This window comes from Rhopalosiphum maidis, chromosome 2 (assembly GCF_003676215.2).
Source record: "Rhopalosiphum maidis isolate BTI-1 chromosome 2, ASM367621v3, whole genome shotgun sequence".
Taxonomy (NCBI): Eukaryota; Metazoa; Arthropoda; class Insecta; order Hemiptera; family Aphididae; genus Rhopalosiphum; species Rhopalosiphum maidis.
The window spans coordinates 16,711,369-16,735,713 of NC_040878.1; the positions used below are offsets into that span (position 1 = coordinate 16,711,369).

At 26.3% G+C, this 24,345-nt stretch overlaps 2 protein-coding genes and 1 long non-coding RNA gene across 4 annotated transcripts; 1 reads left to right on the forward strand and 2 right to left on the reverse strand.

Annotated features, from left to right (window-relative positions):
* Window positions 1-1,056: 1,056 nt before the first annotated feature.
* Window positions 1,057-20,419, forward strand: LOC113550972. Of its 2 annotated transcripts, XR_003405094.1 has the most exons (5): window positions 1,057-1,146; window positions 4,685-4,856; window positions 10,825-10,996; window positions 13,911-14,082; window positions 20,052-20,419. It is a non-coding gene; the product is annotated as an uncharacterized LOC113550972 (long non-coding RNA). The 2 variants fall into 2 exon arrangements; XR_003405095.1 differs by lacking the exons at window positions 1,057-1,146; window positions 4,685-4,856 and adding an exon at window positions 7,198-7,287.
* On the reverse strand, window positions 4,986-7,099 carry LOC113550970. Its single transcript, XM_026952948.1, has 6 exons — window positions 6,896-7,099; window positions 6,771-6,782; window positions 6,544-6,570; window positions 6,346-6,387; window positions 5,854-5,892; window positions 4,986-5,309 (listed from the first exon to the last, which is right to left on the reverse strand). The coding sequence occupies exons 1-6, from the start codon at window positions 7,020-7,022 to the stop codon at window positions 5,218-5,220; spliced, it is 339 nt and encodes a 112-aa protein (XP_026808749.1). The 5' UTR covers window positions 7,023-7,099; the 3' UTR covers window positions 4,986-5,217.
* On the reverse strand, window positions 14,250-16,325 carry LOC113550971. Its single transcript, XM_026952949.1, has 6 exons — window positions 16,122-16,325; window positions 15,997-16,008; window positions 15,770-15,796; window positions 15,572-15,613; window positions 15,080-15,118; window positions 14,250-14,535 (listed from the first exon to the last, which is right to left on the reverse strand). The coding sequence occupies exons 1-6, from the start codon at window positions 16,246-16,248 to the stop codon at window positions 14,444-14,446; spliced, it is 339 nt and encodes a 112-aa protein (XP_026808750.1). The 5' UTR covers window positions 16,249-16,325; the 3' UTR covers window positions 14,250-14,443.
* Window positions 20,420-24,345: the final 3,926 nt, after the last annotated feature.

Sequence of the window (24,345 nt, forward strand, 5' to 3'; positions counted from 1 at the left end):
ATTAATATATTAAGTATAGATACTACTATATTATCTATACTCAACGCCAATACATATTATTTTACTTAATCTTACATAAATTAAAGGAATGGAAATATTTAAATTTAACATTATAGTTTTATATAATATATTTATAGTATAATTCATACAACTCATGTTTTGTATTCAAGACTTAATCTATAGATTTTTTATGTGTGTACACACCGTTGTCGCCGTCATACTCCATAAATTTGTCATTTTGGTTGCCTGAAACAATTGTACAATACAATATTATTAGTTGTTAATAATATTAAATTAACATTTAGAATATGCAATAACAAAAATCGATTAAAATATACTGTTTTTCTTTTAAAATTTATAAATTATTCTTGAACAATAATATTTTAAAATTGCATCACAAACCAGTGAATCCAGCTTCAGTTAGTGTTGCTATGATGAAAGTATATAACATAATAAGTTAGTTTTTAAATTGTATATAAAACATCATAATTTATTTCTTTAAAAATTATTGATTCATTATAACAAAGTGAATATAATAATATTTATCATTTAAATTAGTAATTCATATAAAATAAATTATGTTATATGAATATTATATCATGCACTATATTATTTATTACTATACTTGCCTACATATGGGTCTATAAAACAAAACAAATAGAAATAGAATGTAGAAAAATAAATATTATATATTTTGAACAAAAATTATTAAACATAACTACTGTACATTTAAAATTATCAAATTAATACTAACCTAATACAGATTGATCCTTTTTTAGCAACCACTGTTTGTCGTCTTCGCACTGAGTACTTCCTCCGTCAATACCTAAAATATTAAAAAATTGATAAAGTATCAATAATTTACAAATACAAAAAATCATTTTAATTATTATTGATTTTTGAAAAAAATTATAACAATAGATATGTGTTGTAATAATAATATGAAATGTTATATTGTGAAAATATTATTGAGCTTGTTTTTATATTGGCATTGTTTAAAACAAAAACTTTAACACAACAATTGTATAAATATTATTGGCAGTACGTGTTTGATAACCGACGGATCAACACGTGTGTAAACCGTCCACGAGTGTGCTTTTACAGCTTACGATAGCAAACATATTACGACACTTACTTCGATAACGGGTAATTATATGATTATTTAATAATTATAATACGCCTAAACGTCTTCCTAATGAGCTCCAATAATCGGTGCTCACAGCCCAGAGAAACTCTTTCAAATAGAACACCATCTTCAGTTTCCCTAAATATAGAAAATGTCATCCAAAATAAACCAAATGTTCAGACAAAAGTAAAAACTAATACCAAAACAGTTACAAATACTTCGCCTCACACACCTATCAATAACAAAACTGGTTTGAGTCTTGTTACAAACTACACTACTACTACACATACACCCCTATCTCTTCTGCCACCACACACTTTTCCATACATACATCTGATGACAGCCACGCAACACCTAAAGATAACATATTATCTACCGATAAAAATATAAACAATAAACTGAACTATGCCTTAGTCACGGCCAACTCAAACACGCCGAAAAGGGAACAGGCTATTGTTCTTCATCCGGTCGGCGGATTATTACTGAAAGATTACATCATTGCTATGGGACAAATTATTTCTCCTTGCAACATTATATTCGTATCTAAAATTTCTATGAGTCGTGTATGCGTATTCTTATCTAGTGAACAAATACTATACTCCCTATTAGAAAAAACTCAAAACATAATACAAATAAACCAGCAAGAAATTCCTAAACGTAGACTTCTCAATCCAGCCAAAAGAATAATAATATCAAATGTATGCCCCTCCATCCCTAACCAGATAATACTGTACGCACTTGAGCAGATTAACATAACACCAATATCTGAAATAAATTATCTCAAGGCTGGCATAAAAGAAGCAGGATATGAACATATATTAAGTTTTAGACGTCAAATCTACATTAAACACGAAGATATCTCAAAGCTTTCCGGATCGTTATTAATGAATACAAATGAAACAAATTTCAGAATTTTTTTACTGACGATACAATTACATGTAAGTCAATAGGGCACACATCTATGACCTGCAATAAAAATATTACAGACAACAAAAATCCCACTCAGTCGCTCAACCAGCAGAATAACCTAACACAACATTCAAATGTATTCATAGACGATAACCTTGAATTATTAGAAAACACCCTACCTCCAGTAATTCCACCTTTTAATGCACAACTCATAAAAAACCAAATAAAATGGTCAGATGACGCTCTCTACCCTCCACTCACCAGCACAGTCTTGAAAAATCCAGAATCGACACAACACATTTCAACTTTAGTAGATAGCCCCCAACAGCTAGTAAGCACTGAAAACCTCGAAGAAACCACATTTATCGCTACTCTTCAAGACCAAATCAAAAGACCTCTATCTGAAACAAAATCTCAACAACCTCCCTCCTCTTCTATATCAATTGTTTGTTAACATATTATATTCATGTGCAAAATGTATTATAAATATTATTACATTCAATTACCATTATATAAAATTCTATTTTTGTATAAACTTTGTAAGTTAGTAATCTGTACTAGCACAGCAAGTACTAAGTCATCCTGTTGTAGAAATTTGAACACATTATTTTATAAAACTTCAAAACATGAAAAATATGACTATCAAAATATACGAGCAGATTATGTAAGAGTAAGTAAATATTAATAACATACTCATAGTAGGGTCAATAGGGATACCTATTGTTATCATCGCATTTATTGCAGTATATTATTATTCAGTCATAATTAATAATCATATTTGAATTTTAAAATATCAAAACTTGACTTAGTATTCCCTACACATAATAAGTTTAAATAATTTTTGAGGTATTATACTATTATTATTATACTTCCATTACTAAAATATTGAAATAGTTGCAGATTCTAGTTTATTATAAATTTATTTATTTATTTTCTTGCATAGGTAATATTTTATAAAACTGTTATTTTCAAAGTTGTTAATAAACCAAGTTGATACTATAGGTACCTAACTAGTTTAAAAAAATAGTATGTATTGATCAACATAGCATGATAGCTGTCTCTGTATTATCTTAACCAAGAATACATTAATCCAACATAATATACATGATTGTCTATTGCAGTAATATATTATGAATTTTAAATATTTTATTTTATTTTTTTTATATGACGAACGATTTGTAATTTTTTCTTGTGTTTCAAAACCACGGAATATATTAAATGTCAATGTATAATTCACAAAATTACTAGGTTCACGAAAAATAATTGTACATAAACCTACATACGTAATGTTTAAAAACATATGTGCAAATAAAATACATTTCCGTTAAAAAGTATGTCACTGTTTTCTTAGTTTTAACTATGAAAATTTAAGTTCTTTTTATGTTTGAAACGAAATATACCATTTGTCGAAGCAGCACTAATAAAAATCACCATAATAAAAACGCAAATTATGATATTTTGTAAAATTCATAACTGTGTAACGTTCCTTTATTGATATTATTTTTGTTACCATCACTTTTTAATTATTTGATTATTATAAGCATAAAGAACATTCACATCACCACCACCACTACACTGTCCAATAAGCTGTTTAAGTATAAAATAATTCCGAAATATATTTTATTTAGAAATTATAATATACTATTACTATTACTGGTACTAGTTATGTCATATTATTGAATAAAATCATAACACACAACAAAATCATGTATAATACAATATTATTATGAAGGGTTTACTTTTGTAGTCATCGGGGCGCGCTCTTGCAGAAAATACAATATACATTATTTCTATTTTCAAAAAATAAATTACAAGCAGATCGCATAAATAACATCTATTCAAATTCGAAAACCGTGAATTACAAATGATTATGTTTAAATTATACCTAATGATAAGGTACAAAAAAATAATATGGGCTTTTTGTCTATACATTATTTTTTAAATAATTGATTAAATGCCTTATTTATGTTATTAAAATAATAATTTTCCTTTTCTTTAAAAGCACCTTAATGTAAAAATTGAAACGCTGTTGCCCTATAAATTACTATAAGCTCAAAAATAGTTAAAACATATTAGAATATTAATTTATCATACAATGAAAAAGAAAATATAAACATTTGGAAAAAATGTCAAGTATCTACCAACTATTCAATTTTTTTTAAAACAAAATAATGATATTAAAAATTGTACCAGGAGAAAAAATAGAAATATTTATTTATTATAGTATAATTATGTATTGTTACTGTCTTACAAATCTATAGTTAACATAGCTAATATTGGCGTTCAATAGATTGTGTTATGTTAAATTTAAATACTTAATTATTCGATTAAACGGATCTATTACGAAAGTTAAAACTTAAAAGTATGAATATTATCTGAGCATAATACGTTGGATTTTTGTCAATATTTTAATTGTTAAATAAGATATGGATATTGTAAAGATGCTACTAAGACGGAGCAATACATGTTAGTATATAGTTTCTTTTTAAGTACCATAATAAGTTATCAACAAATATAATGACTGGTATTTTTTGCTATGTATTATTTTCTAAAATCATATTTAAATGTATTACTTTGCGTACCTATACCATAAAAAAAAAATAATTTCCCTTATAATCTAATATAATTATGTAATGTTTATATCCTTAGGTTATTTTACTTATGGCAGCGCATTAAATTAAAACCGGAAAGTTCTTCAGCACTACAACAATAGATTGTAACACATTTTCTAAAGTCATCAAAATCCGTCATACTTCCAAATCAGTGACACGTATCAACGCTATAGAAGCTGAAGAACTTGCAACTAGAAATATTCGAATGGGTACATAATATGTTTTTAACCGGTTAATATGTTTTTGGGTACGACAATAGATAACCCAATACCAAGATACCAGCTGCTATTATGTTACATATTATGGTAACAAACATAACAATATAAAACGTCTTCATCTATTTCTATAAATTAATAATTTATTATACCAAGTAATATTTAATGGTTATTGTAATAACTCGTTTATGAATTAGTTAATCAGCATACAATTTACATTATGAAAATCATTGACATCATTATATTTAAGATATATTTTTTATACATGTCATAATTGATTTTAGAGTAAAGTTTATTTAAAACATCTTGTATAAATGTCAATCTATTAATGTCCCTAAGTGTATTTGTAAAATTATCATTCTTCCGGAGTACTTTTAGTCCAATCTAATTTAGGAAAATCAACTTTTTGTACGGCAAACATCTTCCTGTAATCATCTGATACGAAATCTGTAAAATTTTACAAAAAAAGGCAATTAAGTAGACACAATTCTCCCGTATATTAAATATCAAGTAAGTCTCTATAGGTAACAAGTATGTTAGATTTGAGTTCAATAATATATTATATATCACTAAATACAAAAAACGAGCTTGAGACAAAAAAGATCTGTCAACCTATATCACTACCTAAGTATATTTTATAAGCTATTTTGATATACTAAAGATTGTGCCATGTGTGTTTGTATAATGTACACAGATATAAGAACAACGTGGAAACTTTTGTACTAAATGTACAAGAGTTATAACGCAGTGATATATTTTTCAAATTCATTTTAAAAACAAATTAATTAGTTATTGTATTTAGAGCACTATATTCCAAATCCTACAAATTTCATTATTTTTTTTCCTTTAGTACACTGCGAGTCCGTATTTATTTTTCCTTTTTTTTTTATCTTTATCCCCCTTTATTATATATACCAACACATTAAATATTTAGGTGTACTCTTTCGTATCTATATATCATTTTTAATTAATAATATTATATTATGCTTGCTTGTTTTGTTTAAAAATGCCAAGTATTCAATCGCAGTTTCTGAAAAAAACATACTAAGGTTAAGTAAAACATATTATTGATACATGATATTATAGTCATAGCTACTTGTAGAGTATATGAATCCTTATTTTGGAAAAAAATTACACGAAACTAAATTGAAGTGACTATTTTATGAACAATTGACCATTTACGATTTACTAATTAGGTACCTATATTACATATTATAATAATGCGTTCTTGTTCCATAATTTAAAAATATTACAAATAGTTGCCTAATGCCCTAATTTAATTAATATATTAAGTATAGATACTACTATATTATCTATACTCAACGCCAATACATATTATTTTACTTAATCTTACATAAATTAAAGGAATGGAAATATTTAAATTTAACATTATAGTTTTATATAATATATTTATAGTATAATTCATACAACTCATGTTTTGTATTCAAGACTTAATCTATAGATTTTTTATGTGTGTACACACCGTTGTCGCCGTCATACTCCTTAAATTTGTCATTTTGGTTGCCTGAAACAATTGTACAATACAATATTATTAGTTGTTAATAATATTAAATTAACATTTAGAATATGCAATAACAAAAATCGATTAAAATATACTGTTTTTCTTTTAAAATTTATAAATTATTCTTGAACAATAATATTTTAAAATTGCATCACAAACCAGTGAATCCAGCTTCAGTTAGTGTTGCTATGATGAAAGTATATAACATAATAAGTTAGTTTTTAAATTGTATATAAAACATCATAATTTATTTCTTTAAAAATTATTGATTCATTATAACAAAGTGAATATAATAATATTTATCATTTAAATTAGTAATTCATATAAAATAAATTATGTTATATGAATATTATATCATGCACTATATTATTTATTACTATACTTGCCTACATATGGGTCTATAAAACAAAACAAATAGAAATAGAATGTAGAAAAATAAATATTATATATTTTGAACAAAAATTATTAAACATAACTACTGTACATTTAAAATTATCAAATTAATACTAACCTAATACAGATTGATCCTTTCTTAGCGACCACTGTTTGTCGTCTTCGCACTGAGTACTTCCTCCGTCAATACCTAAAATATTAAAAAATTGATAAAGTATCAATAATTTACAAATACAAAAAATCATTTTAATTATTATTGATTTTTGAAAAAAATTATAACAATAGATATGTGTTGTAATAATAATATGAAATGTTATATTGTGAAAATATTATTGAGCTTGTTTTTATATTGGCATTGTTTAAAACAAAAACTTTAACACAACAATTGTATAAATATTATTGGCAGTACGTGTTTGATAACCGACGGATCAACACGTGTGTAAACCGTCCACGAGTGTGCTTTTACAGCTTACGATAGCAAACATATTACGACACTTACTTCGATAACGGGTAATTATATGATTATTTAATAATTATAATACGCCTAAACGTCTTCCTAATGAGCTCCAATAATCGGTGCTCACAGCCCAGAGAAACTCTTTCAAATAGAACACCATCTTCAGTTTCCCTAAATATAGAAAATGTCATCCAAAATAAACCAAATGTTCAGACAAAAGTAAAAACTAATACCAAAACAGTTACAAATACTTCGCCTCACACACCTATCAATAACAAAACTGGTTTGAGTCTTGTTACAAACTACACTACTACTACACATACACCCCTATCTCTTCTGCCACCACACACTTTTCCATACATACATCTGATGACAGCCACGCAACACCTAAAGATAACATATTATCTACCGATAAAAATATAAACAATAAACTGAACTATGCCTTAGTCACGGCCAACTCAAACACGCCGAAAAGGGAACAGGCTATTGTTCTTCATCCGGTCGGCGGATTATTACTGAAAGATTACATCATTGCTATGGGACAAATTATTTCTCCTTGCAACATTATATTCGTATCTAAAATTTCTATGAGTCGTGTATGCGTATTCTTATCTAGTGAACAAATACTATACTCCCTATTAGAAAAAACTCAAAACATAATACAAATAAACCAGCAAGAAATTCCTAAACGTAGACTTCTCAATCCAGCCAAAAGAATAATAATATCAAATGTATGCCCCTCCATCCCTAACCAGATAATACTGTACGCACTTGAGCAGATTAACATAACACCAATATCTGAAATAAATTATCTCAAGGCTGGCATAAAAGAAGCAGGATATGAACATATATTAAGTTTTAGACGTCAAATCTACATTAAACACGAAGATATCTCAAAGCTTTCCGGATCGTTATTAATGAATACAAATGAAACAAATTTCAGAATTTTTTTACTGACGATACAATTACATGTAAGTCAATAGGGCACACATCTATGACCTGCAATAAAAATATTACAGACAACAAAAATCCCACTCAGTCGCTCAACCAGCAGAATAACCTAACACAACATTCAAATGTATTCATAGACGATAACCTTGAATTATTAGAAAACACCCTACCTCCAGTAATTCCACCTTTTAATGCACAACTCATAAAAAACCAAATAAAATGGTCAGATGACGCTCTCTACCCTCCACTCACCAGCACAGTCTTGAAAAATCCAGAATCGACACAACACATTTCAACTTTAGTAGATAGCCCCCAACAGCTAGTAAGCACTGAAAACCTCGAAGAAACCACATTTATCGCTACTCTTCAAGACCAAATCAAAAGACCTCTATCTGAAACAAAATCTCAACAACCTCCCTCCTCTTCTATATCAATTGTTTGTTAACATATTATATTCATGTGCAAAATGTATTATAAATATTATTACATTCAATTACCATTATATAAAATTCTATTTTTGTATAAACTTTGTAAGTTAGTAATCTGTACTAGCACAGCAAGTACTAAGTCATCCTGTTGTAGAAATTTGAACACATTATTTTATAAAACTTCAAAACATGAAAAATATGACTATCAAAATATACGAGCAGATTATGTAAGAGTAAGTAAATATTAATAACATACTCATAGTAGGGTCAATAGGGATACCTATTGTTATCATCGCATTTATTGCAGTATATTATTATTCAGTCATAATTAATAATCATATTTGAATTTTAAAATATCAAAACTTGACTTAGTATTCCCTACACATAATAAGTTTAAATAATTTTTGAGGTATTATACTATTATTATTATACTTCCATTACTAAAATATTGAAATAGTTGCAGATTCTAGTTTATTATAAATTTATTTATTTATTTTCTTGCATAGGTAATATTTTATAAAACTGTTATTTTCAAAGTTGTTAATAAACCAAGTTGATACTATAGGTACCTAACTAGTTTAAAAAAATAGTATGTATTGATCAACATAGCATGATAGCTGTCTCTGTATTATCTTAACCAAGAATACATTAATCCAACATAATATACATGATTGTCTATTGCAGTAATATATTATGAATTTTAAATATTTTATTTTATTTTTTTTATATGACGAACGATTTGTAATTTTTTCTTGTGTTTCAAAACCACGGAATATATTAAATGTCAATGTATAATTCACAAAATTACTAGGTTCACGAAAAATAATTGTACATAAACCTACATACGTAATGTTTAAAAACATATGTGCAAATAAAATACATTTCCGTTAAAAAGTATGTCACTGTTTTCTTAGTTTTAACTATGAAAATTTAAGTTCTTTTTATGTTTGAAACGAAATATACCATTTGTCGAAGCAGCACTAATAAAAATCACCATAATAAAAACGCAAATTATGATATTTTGTAAAATTCATAACTGTGTAACGTTCCTTTATTGATATTATTTTTGTTACCATCACTTTTTAATTATTTGATTATTATAAGCATAAAGAACATTCACATCACCACCACCACTACACTGTCCAATAAGCTGTTTAAGTATAAAATAATTCCGAAATATATTTTATTTAGAAATTATAATATACTATTACTATTACTGGTACTAGTTATGTCATATTATTGAATAAAATCATAACACACAACAAAATCATGTATAATACAATATTATTATGAAGGGTTTACTTTTGTAGTCATCGGGGCGCGCTCTTGCAGAAAATACAATATACATTATTTCTATTTTCAAAAAATAAATTACAAGCAGATCGCATAAATAACATCTATTCAAATTCGAAAACCGTGAATTACAAATGATTATGTTTAAATTATACCTAATGATAAGGTACAAAAAAATAATATGGGCTTTTTGTCTATACATTATTTTTTAAATAATTGATTAAATGCCTTATTTATGTTATTAAAATAATAATTTTCCTTTTCTTTAAAAGCACCTTAATGTAAAAATTGAAACGCTGTTGCCCTATAAATTACTATAAGCTCAAAAATAGTTAAAACATATTAGAATATTAATTTATCATACAATGAAAAAGAAAATATAAACATTTGGAAAAAATGTCAAGTATCTACCAACTATTCAATTTTTTTTAAAACAAAATAATGATATTAAAAATTGTACCAGGAGAAAAAATAGAAATATTTATTTATTATAGTATAATTATGTATTGTTACTGTCTTACAAATCTATAGTTAACATAGCTAATATTGGCGTTCAATAGATTGTGTTATGTTAAATTTAAATACTTAATTATTCGATTAAACGGATCTATTACGAAAGTTAAAACTTAAAAGTATGAATATTATCTGAGCATAATACGTTGGATTTTTGTCAATATTTTAATTGTTAAATAAGATATGGATATTGTAAAGATGCTACTAAGACGGAGCAATACATGTTAGTATATAGTTTCTTTTTAAGTACCATAATAAGTTATCAACAAATATAATGACTGGTATTTTTTGCTATGTATTATTTTCTAAAATCATATTTAAATGTATTACTTTGCGTACCTATACCATAAAAAAAAATAATTTCCCTTATAATCTAATATAATTATGTAATGTTTATATCCTTAGGTTATTTTACTTATGGCAGCGCATTAAATTAAAACCGGAAAGTTCTTCAGCACTACAACAATAGATTGTAACACATTTTCTAAAGTCATCAAAATCCGTCATACTTCCAAATCAGTGACACGTATCAACGCTATAGAAGCTGAAGAACTTGCAACTAGAAATATTCGAATGGGTACATAATATGTTTTTAACCGGTTAATATGTTTTTGGGTACGACAATAGATAACCCAATACCAAGATACCAGCTGCTATTATGTTACATATTATGGTAACAAACATAACAATATAAAACGTCTTCATCTATTTCTATAAATTAATAATTTATTATACCAAGTAATATTTAATGGTTATTGTAATAACTCGTTTATGAATTAGTTAATCAGCATACAATTTATTATTTATTTATTTATTAATGATTACAAATGAAACAAATTTCAGAATTTTTTTACTGACGATACAATTACATGTAAGTCAATAGGGCACACATCTATGACCTGCAATAAAAATATTACAGACAACAAAAATCCCACTCAGTCGCTCAACCAGCAGAATAACCTAACACAACATTCAAATGTATTCATAGACGATAACCTTGAATTATTAGAAAACACCCTACCTCCAGTAATTCCACCTTTTAATGCACAACTCATAAAAAACCAAATAAAATGGTCAGATGACGCTCTCTACCCTCCACTCACCAGCACAGTCTTGAAAAATCCAGAATCGACACAACACATTTCAACTTTAGTAGATAGCCCCCAACAGCTAGTAAGCACTGAAAACCTCGAAGAAACCACATTTATCGCTACTCTTCAAGACCAAATCAAAAGACCTCTATCTGAAACAAAATCTCAACAACCTCCCTCCTCTTCTATATCAATTGTTTGTTAACATATTATATTCATGTGCAAAATGTATTATAAATATTATTACATTCAATTACCATTATATAAAATTCTATTTTTGTATAAACTTTGTAAGTTAGTAATCTGTACTAGCACAGCAAGTACTAAGTCATCCTGTTGTAGAAATTTGAACACATTATTTTATAAAACTTCAAAACATGAAAAATATGACTATCAAAATATACGAGCAGATTATGTAAGAGTAAGTAAATATTAATAACATACTCATAGTAGGGTCAATAGGGATACCTATTGTTATCATCGCATTTATTGCAGTATATTATTATTCAGTCATAATTAATAATCATATTTGAATTTTAAAATATCAAAACTTGACTTAGTATTCCCTACACATAATAAGTTTAAATAATTTTTGAGGTATTATACTATTATTATTATACTTCCATTACTAAAATATTGAAATAGTTGCAGATTCTAGTTTATTATAAATTTATTTATTTATTTTCTTGCATAGGTAATATTTTATAAAACTGTTATTTTCAAAGTTGTTAATAAACCAAGTTGATACTATAGGTACCTAACTAGTTTAAAAAAATAGTATGTATTGATCAACATAGCATGATAGCTGTCTCTGTATTATCTTAACCAAGAATACATTAATCCAACATAATATACATGATTGTCTATTGCAGTAATATATTATGAATTTTAAATATTTTATTTTATTTTTTTTATATGACGAACGATTTGTAATTTTTTCTTGTGTTTCAAAACCACGGAATATATTAAATGTCAATGTATAATTCACAAAATTACTAGGTTCACGAAAAATAATTGTACATAAACCTACATACGTAATGTTTAAAAACATATGTGCAAATAAAATACATTTCCGTTAAAAAGTATGTCACTGTTTTCTTAGTTTTAACTATGAAAATTTAAGTTCTTTTTATGTTTGAAACGAAATATACCATTTGTCGAAGCAGCACTAATAAAAATCACCATAATAAAAACGCAAATTATGATATTTTGTAAAATTCATAACTGTGTAACGTTCCTTTATTGATATTATTTTTGTTACCATCACTTTTTAATTATTTGATTATTATAAGCATAAAGAACATTCACATCACCACCACCACTACACTGTCCAATAAGCTGTTTAAGTATAAAATAATTCCGAAATATATTTTATTTAGAAATTATAATATACTATTACTATTACTGGTACTAGTTATGTCATATTATTGAATAAAATCATAACACACAACAAAATCATGTATAATACAATATTATTATGAAGGGTTTACTTTTGTAGTCATCGGGGCGCGCTCTTGCAGAAAATACAATATACATTATTTCTATTTTCAAAAAATAAATTACAAGCAGATCGCATAAATAACATCTATTCAAATTCGAAAACCGTGAATTACAAATGATTATGTTTAAATTATACCTAATGATAAGGTACAAAAAAATAATATGGGCTTTTTGTCTATACATTATTTTTTAAATAATTGATTAAATGCCTTATTTATGTTATTAAAATAATAATTTTCCTTTTCTTTAAAAGCACCTTAATGTAAAAATTGAAACGCTGTTGCCCTATAAATTACTATAAGCTCAAAAATAGTTAAAACATATTAGAATATTAATTTATCATACAATGAAAAAGAAAATATAAACATTTGGAAAAAATGTCAAGTATCTACCAACTATTCAATTTTTTTTAAAACAAAATAATGATATTAAAAATTGTACCAGGAGAAAAAATAGAAATATTTATTTATTATAGTATAATTATGTATTGTTACTGTCTTACAAATCTATAGTTAACATAGCTAATATTGGCGTTCAATAGATTGTGTTATGTTAAATTTAAATACTTAATTATTCGATTAAACGGATCTATTACGAAAGTTAAAACTTAAAAGTATGAATATTATCTGAGCATAATACGTTGGATTTTTGTCAATATTTTAATTGTTAAATAAGATATGGATATTGTAAAGATGCTACTAAGACGGAGCAATACATGTTAGTATATAGTTTCTTTTTAAGTACCATAATAAGTTATCAACAAATATAATGACTGGTATTTTTTGCTATGTATTATTTTCTAAAATCATATTTAAATGTATTACTTTGCGTACCTATACCATAAAAAAAAAATAATTTCCCTTATAATCTAATATAATTATGTAATGTTTATATCCTTAGGTTATTTTACTTATGGCAGCGCATTAAATTAAAACCGGAAAGTTCTTCAGCACTACAACAATAGATTGTAACACATTTTCTAAAGTCATCAAAATCCGTCATACTTCCAAATCAGTGACACGTATCAACGCTATAGAAGCTGAAGAACTTGCAACTAGAAATATTCGAATGGGTACATAATATGTTTTTAACCGGTTAATATGTTTTTGGGTACGACAATAGATAACCCAATACCAAGATACCAGCTGCTATTATGTTACATATTATGGTAACAAACATAACAATATAAAACGTCTTCATCTATTTCTATAAATTAATAATTTATTATACCAAGTAATATTTAATGGTTATTGTAATAACTCGTTTATGAATTAGTTAATCAGCATACAATTTACATTATGAAAATCATTGACATCATTATATTTAAGATATATTTTTTATACATGTCATAATTGATTTTAGAGTAAAGTTTATTTAAAACATCTTGTATAAATGTCAATCTATTAATGTCCCTAAGTGTATTTGTAAAATTATCATTCTTCCGGAGTACTTTTAGTCCAATCTAATTTAGGAAAATCAACTTTTTGTACGGCAAACATCTTCCTGTAATCATCTGATACGAAATCTGTAAAATTTTACAAAAAAAGGCAATTAAGTAGACACAATTCTCCCGTATATTAAATATCAAGTAAGTCTCTATAGGTAACAAGTATGTTAGATTTGAGTTCAATAATATATTATATATCACTAAATACAAAAAACGAGCTTGAGACAAAAAAGATCTGTCAACCTATATCACTACCTAAGTATATTTTATAAGCTATTTTGATATACTAAAGATTGTGCCATGTGTGTTTGTATAATGTACACAGATATAAGAACAACGTGGAAACTTTTGTACTAAATGTACAAGAGTTATAACGCAGTGATATATTTTTCAAATTCATTTTAAAAACAAATTAATTAGTTATTGTATTTAGAGCACTATATTCCAAATCCTACAAATTTCATTATTTTTTTTCCTTTAGTACACTGCGAGTCCGTATTTATTTTTCCTTTTTTTTTTATCTTTATCCCCCTTTATTATATATACCAACACATTAAATATTTAGGTGTACTCTTTCGTATCTATATATCATTTTTAATTAATAATATTATATTATGCTTGCTTGTTTTGTTTAAAAATGCCAAGTATTCAATCGCAGTTTCTGAAAAAAACATACTAAGGTTAAGTAAAACATATTATTGATACATGATATTATAGTCATAGCTACTTGTAGAGTATATGAATCCTTATTTTGGAAAAAAATTACACGAAACTAAATTGAAGTGACTATTTTATGAACAATTGACCATTTACGATTTACTAATTAGGTACCTATATTACATATTATAATAATGCGTTCTTGTTCCATAATTTAAAAATATTACAAATAGTTGCCTAATGCCCTAATTTAATTAATATATTAAGTATAGATACTACTATATTATCTATACTCAACGCCAATACATATTATTTTACTTAATCTTACATAAATTAAAGGAATGGAAATATTTAAATTTAACATTATAGTTTTATATAATATATTTATAGTATAATTCATACAACTCATGTTTTGTATTCAAGACTTAATCTATAGATTTTTTATGTGTGTACACACCGTTGTCGCCGTCATACTCCTTAAATTTGTCATTTTGGTTGCCTGAAACAATTGTACAATACAATATTATTAGTTGTTAATAATATTAAATTAACATTTAGAATATGCAATAACAAAAATCGATTAAAATATACTGTTTTTCTTTTAAAATTTATAAATTATTCTTGAACAATAATATTTTAAAATTGCATCACAAACCAGTGAATCCAGCTTCAGTTAGTGTTGCTATGATGAAAGTATATAACATAATAAGTTAGTTTTTAAATTGTATATAAAACATCATAATTTATTTCTTTAAAAATTATTGATTCATTATAACAAAGTGAATATAATAATATTTATCATTTAAATTAGTAATTCATATAAAATAAATTATGTTATATGAATATTATATCATGCACTATATTATTTATTACTATACTTGCCTACATATGGGTCTATAAAACAAAACAAATAGAAATAGAATGTAGAAAAATAAATATTATATATTTTGAACAAAAATTATTAAACATAACTACTGTACATTTAAAATTATCAAATTAATACTAACCTAATACAGATTGATCCTTTCTTAGCGACCACTGTTTGTCGTCTTCGCACTGAGTACTTCCTCCGTCAATACCTAAAATATTAAAAAATTGATAAAGTATCAATAATTTACAAATACAAAAAATCATTTTAATTATTATTGATTTTTGAAAAAAATTATAACAATAGATATGTGTTGTAATAATAATATGAAATGTTATATTGTGAAAATATTATTGAGCTTGTTTTTATATTGGCATTGTTTAAAACAAAAACTTTAACACAACAATTGTATAAATATTATTGGCAGTACGTGTTTGATAACCGACGGATCAACACGTGTGTAAACCGTCCACGAGTGTGCTTTTACAGCTTACGATAGCAAACATATTACGACACTTACTTCGATAACGGGTAATTATATGATTATTTAATAATTATAATACGCCTAAACGTCTTCCTAATGAGCTCCAATAATCGGTGCTCACAGCCCAGAGAAACTCTTTCAAATAGAACACCATCTTCAGTTTCCCTAAATATAGAAAATGTCATCCAAAATAAACCAAATGTTCAGACAAAAGTAAAAACTAATACCAAAACAGTTACAAATACTTCGCCTCACACACCTATCAATAACAAAACTGGTTTGAGTCTTGTTACAAACTACACTACTACTACACATACACCCCTATCTCTTCTGCCACCACACACTTTTCCATACATACATCTGATGACAGCCACGCAACACCTAAAGATAACATATTATCTACCGATAAAAATATAAACAATAAACTGAACTATGCCTTAGTCACGGCCAACTCAAACACGCCGAAAAGGGAACAGGCTATTGTTCTTCATCCGGTCGGCGGATTATTACTGAAAGATTACATCATTGCTATGGGACAAATTATTTCTCCTTGCAACATTATATTCGTATCTAAAATTTCTATGAGTCGTGTATGCGTATTCTTATCTAGTGAACAAATACTATACTCCCTATTAGAAAAAACTCAAAACATAATACAAATAAACCAGCAAGAAATTCCTAAACGTAGACTTCTCAATCCAGCCAAAAGAATAATAATATCAAATGTATGCCCCTCCATCCCTAACCAGATAATACTGTACGCACTTGAGCAGATTAACATAACACCAATATCTGAAATAAATTATCTCAAGGCTGGCATAAAAGAAGCAGGATATGAACATATATTAAGTTTTAGACGTCAAATCTACATTAAACACGAAGATATCTCAAAGCTTTCCGGATCGTTATTAATGAATACAAATGAAACAAATTTCAGAATTTTTTTACTGACGATACAATTACATGTAAGTCAATAGGGCACACATCTATGACCTGCAATAAAAATATTACAGACAACAAAAATCCCACTCAGTCGCTCAACCAGCAGAATAACCTAACACAACATTCAAATGTATTCATAGACGATAACCTTGAATTATTAGAAAACACCCTACCTCCAGTAATTCCACCTTTTAATGCACAACTCATAAAAAACCAAATAAAATGGTCAGATGACGCTCTCTACCCTCCACTCACCAGCACAGTCTTGAAAAATCCAGAATCGACACAACACATTTCAACTTTAGTAGATAGCCCCCAACAGCTAGTAAGCACTGAAAACCTCGAAGAAACCACATTTATCGCTACTCTTCAAGACCAAATCAAAAGACCTCTATCTGAAACAAAATCTCAACAACCTCCCTCCTCTTCTATATCAATTGTTTGTTAACATATTATATTCATGTGCAAAATGTATTATAAATATTATTACATTCAATTACCATTATATAAAATTCTATTTTTGTATAAACTTTGTAAGTTAGTAATCTGTACTAGCACAGCAAGTACTAAGTCATCCTGTTGTAGAAATTTGAACACATTATTTTATAAAACTTCAAAACATGAAAAATATGACTATCAAAATATACGAGCAGATTATGTAAGAGTAAGTAAATATTAATAACATACTCATAGTAGGGTCAATAGGGATACCTATTGTTATCATCGCATTTATTGCAGTATATTATTATTCAGTCATAATTAATAATCATATTTGAATTTTAAAATATCAAAACTTGACTTAGTATTCCCTACACATAATAAGTTTAAATAATTTTTGAGGTATTATACTATTATTATTATACTTCCATTACTAAAATATTGAAATAGTTGCAGATTCTAGTTTATTATAAATTTATTTATTTATTTTCTTGCATAGGTAATATTTTATAAAACTGTTATTTTCAAAGTTGTTAATAAACCAAGTTGATACTATAGGTACCTAACTAGTTTAAAAAAATAGTATGTATTGATCAACATAGCATGATAGCTGTCTCTGTATTATCTTAACCAAGAATACATTAATCCAACATAATATACATGATTGTCTATTGCAGTAATATATTATGAATTTTAAATATTTTATTTTATTTTTTTTATATGACGAACGATTTGTAATTTTTTCTTGTGTTTCAAAACCACGGAATATATTAAATGTCAATGTATAATTCACAAAATTACTAGGTTCACGAAAAATAATTGTACATAAACCTACATACGTAATGTTTAAAAACATATGTGCAAATAAAATACATTTCCGTTAAAAAGTATGTCACTGTTTTCTTAGTTTTAACTATGAAAATTTAAGTTCTTTTTATGTTTGAAACGAAATATACCATTTGTCGAAGCAGCACTAATAAAAATCACCATAATAAAAACGCAAATTATGATATTTTGTAAAATTCATAACTGTGTAACGTTCCTTTATTGATATTATTTTTGTTACCATCACTTTTTAATTATTTGATTATTATAAGCATAAAGAACATTCACATCACCACCACCACTACACTGTCCAATAAGCTGTTTAAGTATAAAATAATTCCGAAATATATTTTATTTAGAAATTATAATATACTATTACTATTACTGGTACTAGTTATGTCATATTATTGAATAAAATCATAACACACAACAAAATCATGTATAATACAATATTATTATGAAGGGTTTACTTTTGTAGTCATCGGGGCGCGCTCTTGCAGAAAATACAATATACATTATTTCTATTTTCAAAAAATAAATTACAAGCAGATCGCATAAATAACATCTATTCAAATTCGAAAACCGTGAATTACAAATGATTATGTTTAAATTATACCTAATGATAAGGTACAAAAAAATAATATGGGCTTTTTGTCTATACATTATTTTTTAAATAATTGATTAAATGCCTTATTTATGTTATTAAAATAATAATTTTCCTTTTCTTTAAAAGCACCTTAATGTAAAAATTGAAACGCTGTTGCCCTATAAATTACTATAAGCTCAAAAATAGTTAAAACATATTAGAATATTAATTTATCATACAATGAAAAAGAAAATATAAACATTTGGAAAAAATGTCAAGTATCTACCAACTATTCAATTTTTTTTAAAACAAAATAATGATATTAAAAATTGTACCAGGAGAAAAAATAGAAATATTTATTTATTATAGTATAATTATGTATTGTTACTGTCTTACAAATCTATAGTTAACATAGCTAATATTGGCGTTCAATAGATTGTGTTATGTTAAATTTAAATACTTAATTATTCGATTAAACGGATCTATTACGAAAGTTAAAACTTAAAAGTATGAATATTATCTGAGCATAATACGTTGGATTTTTGTCAATATTTTAATTGTTAAATAAGATATGGATATTGTAAAGATGCTACTAAGACGGAGCAATACATGTTAGTATATAGTTTCTTTTTAAGTACCATAATAAGTTATCAACAAATATAATGACTGGTATTTTTTGCTATGTATTATTTTCTAAAATCATATTTAAATGTATTACTTTGCGTACCTATACCATAAAAAAAAAATAATTTCCCTTATAATCTAATATAATTATGTAATGTTTATATCCTTAGGTTATTTTACTTATGGCAGCGCATTAAATTAAAACCGGAAAGTTCTTCAGCACTACAACAATAGATTGTAACACATTTTCTAAAGTCATCAAAATCCGTCATACTTCCAAATCAGTGACACGTATCAACGCTATAGAAGCTGAAGAACTTGCAACTAGAAATATTCGAATGGGTACATAATATGTTTTTAACCGGTTAATATGTTTTTGGGTACGACAATAGATAACCCAATACCAAGATACCAGCTGCTATTATGTTACATATTATGGTAACAAACATAACAATATAAAACGTCTTCATCTATTTCTATAAATTAATAATTTATTATACCAAGTAATATTTAATGGTTATTGTAATAACTCGTTTATGAATTAGTTAATCAGCATACAATTTATTATTTATTTATTTATTAATGATTACAAATGAAACAAATTTCAGAATTTTTTTACTGACGATACAATTACATGTAAGTCAATAGGGCACACATCTATGACCTGCAATAAAAATATTACAGACAACAAAAATCCCACTCAGTCGCTCAACCAGCAGAATAACCTAACACAACATTCAAATGTATTCATAGACGATAACCTTGAATTATTAGAAAACACCCTACCTCCAGTAATTCCACCTTTTAATGCACAACTCATAAAAAACCAAATAAAATGGTCAGATGACGCTCTCTACCCTCCACTCACCAGCACAGTCTTGAAAAATCCAGAATCGACACAACACATTTCAACTTTAGTAGATAGCCCCCAACAGCTAGTAAGCACTGAAAACCTCGAAGAAACCACATTTATCGCTACTCTTCAAGACCAAATCAAAAGACCTCTATCTGAAACAAAATCTCAACAACCTCCCTCCTCTTCTATATCAATTGTTTGTTAACATATTATATTCATGTGCAAAATGTATTTTAAATATTATTACATTCAATTACCATTATATAAAATTCTATTTTTGTATAAACTTTGTAAGTTAGTAATCTGTACTAGCACAGCAAGTACTAAGTCATCCTGTTGTAGAAATTTGAACACATTATTTTATAAAACTTCAAAACATGAAAAATATGACTATCAAAATATACGAGCAGATTATGTAAGAGTAAGTAAATATTAATAACATACTCATAGTAGGGTCAATAGGGATACCTATTGTTATCATCGCATTTATTGCAGTATATTATTATTCAGTCATAATTAATAATCATATTTGAATTTTAAAATATCAAAACTTGACTTAGTATTCCCTACACATAATAAGTTTAAATAATTTTTGAGGTATTATACTATTATTATTATACTTCCATTACTAAAATATTGAAATAGTTGCAGATTCTAGTTTATTATAAATTTATTTATTTATTTTCTTGCATAGGTAATATTTTATAAAACTGTTATTTTCAAAGTTGTTAATAAACCAAGTTGATACTATAGGTACCTAACTAGTTTAAAAAAATAGTATGTATTGATCAACATAGCATGATAGCTGTCTCTGTATTATCTTAACCAAGAATACATTAATCCAACATAATATACATGATTGTCTATTGCAGTAATATATTATGAATTTTAAATATTTTATTTTATTTTTTTATATGACGAACGATTTGTAATTTTTTCTTGTGTTTCAAAACCACGGAATATATTAAATGTCAATGTATAATTCACAAAATTACTAGGTTCACGAAAAATAATTGTACATAAACCTACATACGTAATGTTTAAAAACATATGTGCAAATAAAATACATTTCCGTTAAAAAGTATGTCACTGTTTTCTTAGTTTTAACTATGAAAATTTAAGTTCTTTTTATGTTTGAAACGAAATATACCATTTGTCGAAGCAGCACTAATAAAAATCACCATAATAAAAACGCAAATTATGATATTTTGTAAAATTCATAACTGTGTAACGTTCCTTTATTGATATTATTTTTGTTACCATCACTTTTTAATTATTTGATTATTATAAGCATAAAGAACATTCACATCACCACCACCACTACACTGTCCAATAAGCTGTTTAAGTATAAAATAATTCCGAAATATATTTTATTTAGAAATTATAATATACTATTACTATTACTGGTACTAGTTATGTCATATTATTGAATAAAATCATAACACACAACAAAATCATGTATAATACAATATTATTATGAAGGGTTTACTTTTGTAGTCATCGGGGCGCGCTCTTGCAGAAAATACAATATACATTATTTCTATTTTCAAAAAATAAATTACAAGCAGATCGCATAAATAACATCTATTCAAATTCGAAAACCGTGAATTACAAATGATTATGTTTAAATTATACCTAATGATAAGGTACAAAAAAATAATATGGGCTTTTTGTCTATACATTATTTTTTAAATAATTGATTAAATGCCTTATTTATGTTATTAAAATAATAATTTTCCTTTTCTTTAAAAGCACCTTAATGTAAAAATTGAAACGCTGTTGCCCTATAAATTACTATAAGCTCAAAAATAGTTAAAACATATTAGAATATTAATTTATCATACAATGAAAAAGAAAATATAAACATTTGGAAAAAATGTCAAGTATCTACCAACTATTCAATTTTTTTTAAAACAAAATAATGATATTAAAAATTGTACCAGGAGAAAAAATAGAAATATTTATTTATTATAGTATAATTATGTATTGTTACTGTCTTACAAATCTATAGTTAACATAGCTAATATTGGCGTTCAATAGATTGTGTTATGTTAAATTTAAATACTTAATTATTCGATTAAACGGATCTATTACGAAAGTTAAAACTTAAAAGTATGAATATTATCTGAGCATAATACGTTGGATTTTTGTCAATATTTTAATTGTTAAATAAGATATGGATATTGTAAAGATGCTACTAAGACGGAGCAATACATGTTAGTATATAGTTTCTTTTTAAGTACCATAATAAGTTATCAACAAATATAATGACTGGTATTTTTTGCTATGTATTATTTTCTAAAATCATATTTAAATGTATTACTTTGCGTACCTATACCATAAAAAAAAAATAATTTCCCTTATAATCTAATATAATTATGTAATGTTTATATCCTTAGGTTATTTTACTTATGGCAGCGCATTAAATTAAAACCGGAAAGTTCTTCAGCACTACAACAATAGATTGTAACACATTTTCTAAAGTCATCAAAATCCGTCATACTTCCAAATCAGTGACACGTATCAACGCTATAGAAGCTGAAGAACTTGCAACTAGAAATATTCGAATGGGTACATAATATGTTTTTAACCGGTTAATATGTTTTTGGGTACGACAATAGATAACCCAATACCAAGATACCAGCTGCTATTATGTTACATATTATGGTAACAAACATAACAATATAAAACGTCTTCATCTATTTCTATAAATTAATAATTTATTATACCAAGTAATATTTAATGGTTATTGTAATAACTCGTTTATGAATTAGTTAATCAGCATACAATTTATTATTTATTTATTTATTAATGATTACAAATGAAACAAATTTCAGAATTTTTTTACTGACGATACAATTACATGTAAGTCAATAGGGCACACATCTATGACCTGCAATAAAAATATTACAGACAACAAAAATCCCACTCAGTCGCTCAACCAGCAGAATAACCTAACACAACATTCAAATGTATTCATAGACGATAACCTTGAATTATTAGAAAACACCCTACCTCCAGTAATTCCACCTTTTAATGCACAACTCATAAAAACCAAATAAAATGGTCAGATGACGCTCTCTACCCTCCACTCACCAGCACAGTCTTGAAAAATCCAGAATCGACACAACACATTTCAACTTTAGTAGATAGCCCCCAACAGCTAGTAAGCACTGAAAACCTCGAAGAAACCACATTTATCGCTACTCTTCAAGACCAAATCAAAAGACCTCTATCTGAAACAAAATCTCAACAACCTCCCTCCTCTTCTATAACAATCCAACAACCAGACAAAAAAATAGCAAAAGTATTACCTCGGTCTAACTCATATATTAAGCTAAATGTTAAAAACTTCGATAGCACCTTACAATTAACAGAGCCCTTCTTCTCTAGTACGGATAACAATAGTTCTATTAAATACCTGCAATTTAAATATATTATAGAACATTTTGGAAATAAACAAATTAATATACATACATTATGCGAAGATATAGGCTCAAACATACCATTAATTCTAGAAACAATAGAATTAATCAGCCTTCTCATCAATGATCGTTCTATGAAAACAAAGTTAACCAAATTATCAAACCTATTATTCCAAATCCAAC